This window comes from Brassica oleracea, chromosome C1 (assembly GCF_000695525.1).
Source record: "Brassica oleracea var. oleracea cultivar TO1000 chromosome C1, BOL, whole genome shotgun sequence".
Classification (NCBI taxonomy): Eukaryota; Viridiplantae; Streptophyta; class Magnoliopsida; order Brassicales; family Brassicaceae; genus Brassica; species Brassica oleracea.
The window spans coordinates 8,412,844-8,421,771 of record NC_027748.1 but is presented as its reverse complement, the minus strand read 5'-3'; the positions used below and the strand labels follow the sequence as shown (position 1 = coordinate 8,421,771).

The window sequence follows — 8,928 nt, the reverse complement described above, 5'->3', positions numbered from 1 at the left end:
ACTATTCATTAAGCTTGGATTTCATATAGAATTTGTAAATGCTAGATATAATCAGAAGTGATTTGAAAAGAAAAGAAAAGAAAAGTCCTCTCAAATCCTTGATCCAATAAAACCCCTAGTATCACAATATAAGTTAGTACAATTTTTTTCTCTTTTTTTTTAAAACAAAGTTAGTACAAATCTAAACCTTGTTGACTAACACTTAACTGAATGCTCTGATTCTGACACAAAATCTAGAATCCTAAAAACTCTCTCCAACTTCAGATAACTTATGAATGGAGTGATGCTCATTTGATCTTATGAAAAAGATACCATTAGTCAATGATTCATAACAACAACAAAAAAAAAATCTAAAAGACATGTAAAAGCACCGATGCAACTACCGTGGCTCCTCCAGCCCCTGACCACAATTTCGCCATCGCCCGCTCAGTCACTCTCCGTTCTCTTCGAAACTGCGACCAAATCAGGACTAAAAGTCAACACTTAGGTCATTCGTTACACAAAAATGCATGTCATAATAACACTGTCCAGAATCACTGTTAAGTACTCCAAACCAAACAATAAATACATTAAACAACCACCATTTTCGCCATGAGTTTCAAAAGCAAGTAACTAACTTTCAACACCAGAAACTTTGACTTAATTACTTCTTTGTCTCTCTCTCTTTTATACACAACCAATATAGGCAGACTTAGAGTTCCATGAAACATAGAAACTATTCTTTATTCAATACACAATATCCAAAACCATACATTCAATATTGCTCAACCAAAGCATTACATTAAACGTAAAATCTTTATATCATATGGCAAATAACATGTTACGAGTTCAGTGTAAAAGTAAAAACCTTATGAAATATTCCTTGATTACTTCTTAAGATCCAAACGGTTACAAGGTTGAAAGACTTCCAAAGGAATTCTCTCAGCTCCCCTACAATCACTTTGATCAAATACTCGATACCTATTACAAAGATAGACTAGAGCTTATATAGGAAATGACCACTAGCCAACCACAGCTCGTCACCCGTGGTTAAGAGACCGTAGCAGGACGTGATATGTTCCCCCTTTGCTCCTCAGGTGTTATTCTTTATTCCTTATCCACAGCAGTCTTCTAGATCATCCACCTGTCTTTCTAGAAGCTGTGCTCTGATCGGTCTCTCACTGTTGGGCCACAGCCTTATTCTTCCTCTTATACTGGTCCAGGATAGGCGGGTGTAAAGCCTCATTAATTGCATAATATACCTTACTTGGCAAGGTAGGTATACTCTGTTCATTCCTGAAGAAATTATCCGGATCCACCACGGTTTTAATCTTGACTAATCGATCAAAGTTTTTACCAAAATACATCCTTCCATACACCTCTCCTTCCTTATAACTATCCTCCCCATGATCATTCACCCCGATATCGACATCACGGTAGTTCAAGTAGGCACCTCTAGGATTCTTGCTCACAAACCCGGTCATGAAACTGTGGAGCGTTTTGGCTTGTTTCAAGTAACGCTTCTCTAAGTCTTGAGATGAATCTTTCCAGTTAATAGAGTACTGAATCTTGAAAAGCATGTTTCGGTGAGGGAACGGTGTTGCGTCCTCCGCGATCTCCGCCATTCTTCCACCGTAGGGGTTGAAAACGAGCCCTATCTTCCCTAACTCAATCATCTTATTGAACAGAGACTCAATCCCCTTTCTTGGAATCTCGGTCTCGACATAATCAGACTTCCTCTTACCAAAGCCGGAGGAGTCAAGATTCCGATCAAGAAACACTTTAGGATCGGTCTGAGTAGCGTTTAAGTAATTGTACCAATATAAAGCAGACTGGAACCAAGTCATCTCCCTACAGTTCTCCTTCTTTAGAGCTAGCTCAGGAAGCTCCTTAGCAAGGAGGGAAACGACGTCGTCTGCTTTCCCTAAGAACAGAGCCACCACAGTGGCCCTCACCGTCTTCACCTTGTTTCTAGTCGCCGGTTGAATCAGCATCCTCATGAACAGATTCTTGTCGGTTTTCGGACCAACGAACTGCCATTTGTGAACCATGTCCACCGCTCCGGAAGCCATATACTGCTCCACCCGGAACACCGTCACGGTTGCCGGAACCGGTACGAGCTTGACCTTATAACCCAAAACGACGCCGAAGCTTCCTCCTCCGCCGCCAGAGATAGCCCAGAAAAGATCTTCCCCCATCGCTTTCCGGTCCAAAACGGCACCGTTTACATCAACCATCTTCGCATCGATGAAGTGATCGACAGACAAACCGAACTTCCTCAGCATGTTACCGTAACCGCCGCCGCTCAAGTGACCTCCGACACCAACCGTCGGACAAACTCCTGCAGGGAATCCAAGGACCTTGCTTTTCTCCCAGATATGGTAATAAACCTCGCCGAGAGTGGCTCCGGCGGAGATCCAAGCCGTTTGATCGGCGAGATCGACGGAGACTTTGCGGAGGTTGGACATGTCAAGGATGAAAAAGGGTTTGTCGGAGATGTAGGAGAGACCGTCGTAGTCGTGGCCGCCGCTTCGGATCTTGAAGACGAAATTCAAAGGCTTTGAGCAGAGGACGGCGGCGCTGACGTGGCTATAGGAGAGAGGAGTGACGATGATGGTTGGTTTGGGAGTGGAGGATTTGTTGAATCTCGCGTTGCGGATGTAAGCGCGGAGGACGGAGGTGTAAGAAGGATTGGTCTGAGAGAAGACGATTTTGGCGTTTTCGGATTGCGATGTTTTCGTCTTCTCCGAGAGACATTTGAGGAAGGAGTCGTAGACTGAGGACGACGCTGATGGTTGAGAGAGAGAGGATAGAGGTAGAGAGAGGAAGAGGAGGAAGAAACCGACAGAGACAAATGTTGGTCGTGTCGTGAGCATTTTGAGATGTTCTTTTGGCTTTCGTGTTGCTTTGTTCTGTGAACTTATTCGGTTTATTTATAACCGGAGGGAGAGAGAGAGAAGATACGTTATTCCAAGTTTTTAAAAGTTTGTTACTAGTAGTAGTTTGTATTTTAAACGTTGAATAAACAAAAAAAGGCGTTAGGATATAAAGTTTGTTCTTATGTTTAATAAACAATATACTACTAGTGATATTTGTATTTTTCTGGATAAATTTATTAGTATTTTGTCTCAACGTCAAACTGTAGTTTTTTAGATAAGTCATAAGACCACCCGCAACGGGGGATGAAGAGGGATCCTTAGCTCTTAATCCTAGGAGATTAACAATATAATAACAATTTAAACACTTAGTTACCTAAGGATTGATCCGTAAATAAAGATTTTAAGGATCAAATCCTTATAGACGTGGCGGCTTGGCATTGACTCTTCTTCTTGTACAACGACGAATCGAGATTCTGTAATGGAGAGAAGGAGCAGTTATGGGAGAAGAAGAAGGAAACAAAGGAACTGCTGCTTCATCATCTTCGAGATCTCCGCCGCAACACCACAGAGAAGGTGAAGTCGTTAGCTTCGCCGCCGTGCCTCCGCCTAACTCCGACGTCACGCCGTCATCTCGACCCGCGTCAACCATCTTCCGCCTTTTATGCTCACGGTGGAATCAAATCTAATAGCCTATCGTTCTCCTCATCTGCATCAGGTATGCTTTAACCTTCTCGCACACACACACACTCTCTCTCTCTCTCTCTCTCTCTTAAAGCTCAATACCTTTTTCACAATCTTGAGATGTTAGAGTTTCTCGTGTTAGGTTTCGTGTCACTACCACTCGCTGTAGAGAAGGAGCTACGCTCGTCGTTCGTACAGACGGAAGCTGTTCGACATGTTACTGGGTCGCTTATCAGACTTTGTTAAGTTTACTTTGCCTGCCTCGTTAAAAAGCCATCAAGGAAAGGTATGTAAATCATTGTGTAGACTTGTTTCTTGCCTACGCATGTGTTCTGCTTTCCTTGTCACCTGTTACTCTGCTCTGTTATGATATTTAGTGTTGTGCATAGTCACACAATTTGTAAGATGGGTCTTATAATGTGGATGCTCTCTATAATCTTTATACATCAAACTTAAAAACCAATGCTTTGTGAATCAGACTATGATTGTGTTCAATTGCTTCCAGAACCTTAGAATATAGGGAAGTCTCTATCTTTATGTTGAATGAGTTAAATAAATTGTTACATATTTTACCAAATAGGCAAGGGAAACCATAATGAACAAGAGAAAAAACTGGAAGCTTGTTCAAAATGCACAAAGGAAGAGGAAGCCATATCCTGCATTTTAAACTCCTAAACTCATTAGGAACCATATCTTAAGGATAACCCTCAATCTTTATAATCCTAATCTCATTAGGATAACTTATAACCTAAGTTAACTGCTTAAGTCAACATTCTCCCCCTTAAGCTTGATCTCACCATTTGACACATCTTGAACTCCAATAAGACTTCTCATGTCTTTAAAGTTGATTCTCCCAAGTGCTTTGGTTAGTATATCAGCCTTCTGCTCCTTCCCGGCTACACGCTCAACGACCACCAAGCCTTTTTCAACACACTCTCTTATGAAGTGAAACCTTGTGTGTATGTGCTTACTACGTCCATGAAACACCGGATTCTTGGCAAGTGCGATTGCTGATTTGTTATCAATGCGTATCACCGTTTTTCCGACTCCATCTTCAGTAATCTCTTCAAGTAACTCCTACAGCCACAAAGCTTGTTTGGCTGTCTCTATAGCGGCCATATACTCAGCCTCACAGGAAGATAAAGCAACAATTTCTTGCTTCTGAGAGCACCAAGTCACTGGGAAATTGTTTAGATAGAAAATGTGACCTGTTGTGCTTTTACCATGATCGGGATCCACATTATAGCTACTGTCACTGTATCCTATTAGCTCCTTCATTCCGTTGTTACCATAGAAGAGTCCAAGAGAACACGTTCCCTTCAAATACCGAAGGACTTGCTTCAGTGCAGCTCCATGAGAGCTTCTTGGATCATGCATGTAACGACTTAATACTCCAACAGACTGGGTGAGATCGGGTCTGGTATGGATCAAGTATCGAAGACAGCCAATGTTGCGTCTAAACTCTCTCTCGTTTATCGTTGCCTCCTCTGCGCCTTTAGATAGCTTTAATCCTGGCTCCATTGGCACATGTACCGTATTACACTCAGCCATTCCTGCTTCTTCAAGTATCTTCATAGCATATCTCTCTTGCTTTAGCACCACTCCATCTTTGGTCTGGATAACCTCAATCCCAAGATAGTAGTTAAGTTTCCCGAGGTCACTCATCTCGAATTTACTCCCCATCTCTTCCTTAAAGGCTCGTATGTCGTCGAACTCTGATCATGTGACGAGTAAGTCATCAACATAGACTGCTACGAGAAGGAGTGAGTGTTTTGTCTTTCTCTGATACAATGAGGACTCCTTGGAGCAGCGTGTGAACCCAAGTTCTTTGAGGATCTGGTTCAGCTTGATGTTCCACGCCCTTGGGGCTTGTTTCAAACCGTAGAGAGCCTTATGCAGCTTGTATACCTTATGTTCACTTCCTTTGATCTTGAACCCATCTGGTTGTGAAACAAATACTTCTTCTTTTAACTCGCCGTGAAGACGGTTTTCACATCGAGATGATGTATCTCCCAGCCACTGGATGCAGCTAAAGCTATGATCACACGTACCGTCTCCAACCTTGCAACTGGTGCGAAAACTTCGTCAAAATCAACACCATGGCGTTGCACATATCCCTTAGCCACTAACCTCGCTTTGAACTTATTAATGCTACCATCCGCATTACGTTTTACCTTGAAGACCCACTTCAACCCAATTGCTTTGCATCCTTCTGGCAGATCAACGAGAGTCCACGTTCTATTCTTCTTGATGGAAGTAATCTCTTCTTCGCAAGCATTCCTCCACACCTTCTGGTCTTTTGCCTCGTTCCAGTCCCATGGTTCCTCATTGATAAGTAGAAGAATCCATTCGATCTCAACTATCTCAGACATCAACACATAATCCTCCAAATAACTTGGTCTCGACGTTTGCGTTGTAGATCTTCTCAAGATTGTTTGATCCTCTGTTTCCTCACGACCTTCATCATCGCTTGACACGTGCTCACTCTCATCTCCCTCAGCAACTGTATCAGAGGTGTCTTCACTACTTGTCATTGGAAACGTTATCACAGTAGACTCGTTGGTTTTCTTCTTATTCCACTTCCATCTTTGATTTTCGATAAAAATCACATCTCTGCTCACAACAATCCTTCGATTTGTAGGATCATATAACCGGTATGCTTTTGATCCTGGCTCAATTCCTAGGTGTACCAACTCTCTTGATCTGTCATCTAACTTCCTGAGATGTGGTGCCTCATTCTTAGCATAGCAAACGCAGCCAAAAACCCTCAAGTGTCCAACGTTTGGCTTCTTCTTCTTGTAGCACTCATATGGTGTCTGTAGCTTCAGAGTTCTTGTCGCAACTCTATTAATAAGATACATTGAGTGCCTTACGGCTTCGCCCCACAAGTAACTTGGCACACTCATATGTTTCATCATGCTGCGAGTCATCTCCATTAGAGTACGGTTTCGTCTCTCAACGACTCCGTTTTGCTGAGGTGAGTACGGTGCCGTCAGATGACATTTTATTCCATGCTGGTCACAGAAGGTTTGAAAAATTTGAGAAGTAAATTCTCCACCCCTATCAGTTCTGAGTGTACCAATGATACTTCTTGTTTCTTGCTCCACAAGTTTCTTGAAGATTTTGAATTTCTCGAAAGCTTCGCCTTTCTCCTCCTACAATATAGACCACATATACCGTGTATGATCATCAATCAATACGAACACATACCTCTTCTTGGAAGCCGTTGTTGGAGATATTGGTCCGCAAAGGTCTCCATGAATAAGCTCCAGGACGTGTGAGGCACGATATGCAGTGGCTTTAGGGAAGCTTCTTCGTGCCTGTTTTCCTAGCAGACATGACGCGCAAGTCTCATTCTCAATGCTCAGTTTAGGTATGCCCGGAACTTTCTCTTTACTCACCATACTTCGCATAGATTCCCGGCTTACATGCACAAGTCTCGCATGCCAAATGGCTGAATCATCATCTCTTGAGACTTGAAGACACCTAGTATTGTCAACCTCCATAGTCACTTTATACAAGCGGTTTTTGGACCTGATGGCTTTCACCAGTAGGTTCCCGTCACGATCATATAGTGTGAGATAGTCTTCTTTCATTCGAACATCACAGCTAGACTGTGTAGCTTGTCCAAGGCTGATAATATTGCTCTTCAAGTCTGGTATAAAGTAGACATCGGCCAAGATTTTCTTCTTTCCATCCTTGCTTATGAAGATAATTGAACCTTTTCCTTTTATGTCTATGCGCGAGTCGTCTCCAAATCTCACTTTCCCTGTGATTCTCTCATCAATCTTTGCAAAGTAAGCACGATTACCTGACATGTGATTGCTTGCGCCATTGTCTAAATACCAGACATTGTCTTACGTTTCGAACTTGCTTGGCATCACACTCTCCTCATTCAAATACACGACTTCATTCATCATCAGCTCCTCAGCTTCGTGTGTGCTCTCAGCTTCATTCTCTTGTGTTTCTTGGAGCTTAAGTAACCGGTCTGGACATAGATAGGCATAGTGGCCAGTCTTATCGCTTCTGAAGCATACCACGCGCGAAGTATCTCTACCTTGCTTCCAGTCTTGCTGATTGTTGTATCGTCCACGCCCTCTTCCTCTGTTACCATAACGTCCACCACGTCCCCTTCCTCTTCCGTAGGTTTCTGTTTGTGATTGGGAGTCAGCATTGGCATACATGAGTTTTCCTTGATCATCAGGCTGATCATCATCTACGATCCTCTCCTCATAGGCTTTTAGCCTGCCCACAATATCCTCAAAGCTGGTGGTGTTGAGGTTTAGAACCTGTTCAAGAGCAGCTATGATATGTATATACTTCTTCCTCGGAAGGCTATTAAGAAATTTCTTGACGAGTTTAGATTCCTCTATGTCTTCTCCTAAAGCTGAAGGTTTTGAAGACATCTTTGCAAGTTTACCAGAGAAATCATCAATGGTCTCTGTGTCTTTCATCTTCAATCGACTAAACTCGTCCATGAGTGTTTGTAACTTAGCCTCACGAACTCTGTCAGCTCCCACATGCCTTGCTTTTATTGCTTCCCACACAAGTTTTGAGGTGTCAAGATCTCCAACTTGTAGAATTAGGACTTCTGGTATGGACTGAAACAAGAATTCTCGAGCCATGTCGTTCTTGTCTCCATCATCTGTCCCCGGTTCTATCGTCTCCCATACTTTATGTACCTTGAGCGCCACCTTCATCCTCATGCTCCACACCGTGTAGTTGGTGGCGGTGAGCATAGGGCATTGTATGGTTGCAGTACTCTCCTTCGGCTTGATAGTCATCGCAACTATATGTTTGTCCCCCATGTCTCACGGAACTTCTCCTCTTGGATTTTGTTTAAGAATTCAATAGAATGCTCTGATACCAATTATTGAATCGTAAACTTATAACCCAAGACAATGATCTCAATAAGAACTCACTTAATTAATAGCTTTAGAAACAATCTCAAAAAACTAAAGCTCTCAAACTCAAACTCACAAATGATATCTCAATCATAGCATCTCTTTATATAACACTTTCTAAACTCCTAAACTCATTAGGAACCATATCTTAAGGATAACCCTCAATCTTTATAATCCTAATCTCATTAGGATAACTTATAACCTAAGTTAACTTCAAGCTTAAGTCAACAAATAAATTGTTACAGATTTTACCAAATAGGCAAGGGAAACCATAATGAACCAGGGAAAAAATTGGAAGCTTGTTCCTGTTAATGAAAATGCACAAAGGAAGAGGAAGCCATATCCTGCAGGTGAGATGTCATACTTTGAATGTTGAGTATTGTCTCTTTTGTGGGTGTGATTTGTGGAGGTACTCTTACTTGTTTTATCTCCATCTTAGTTAGTTATTTCAAGTTTCCTATCAGACTCTCAACTATTTGAGTCTC

The 8,928-nt window shown here is 42.2% G+C and overlaps 1 protein-coding gene and 1 long non-coding RNA gene across 2 annotated transcripts; one reads left to right on the top strand and one right to left on the bottom strand.

Annotated features, from left to right (window-relative positions):
* Positions 1–823: 823 nt before the first annotated feature.
* On the bottom strand, positions 824–2,903 carry LOC106341278 (reticuline oxidase-like protein). Its single transcript, XM_013780084.1, has one exon. It carries the CDS (start codon positions 2,853–2,855, stop codon positions 1,158–1,160), a length of 1,698 nt encoding a protein of 565 aa, XP_013635538.1. The 5' UTR covers positions 2,856–2,903; the 3' UTR covers positions 824–1,157.
* Positions 2,904–3,364: 461 nt separating this feature from the next.
* On the top strand, positions 3,365–8,928 carry LOC106303423. The gene is made up of 3 exons (XR_001262488.1): positions 3,365–3,573; positions 3,682–3,825; positions 8,703–8,928. It is a non-coding gene; the product is annotated as an uncharacterized LOC106303423 (long non-coding RNA).

Excerpts from the sequence above, each read along its gene's own strand:
- LOC106341278 (XM_013780084.1), bottom strand. The coding sequence starts at position 2,855 with ATGCTCACGACACGACCAACATTTGTCTCTGTCGGTTTCTTCCTCCTC.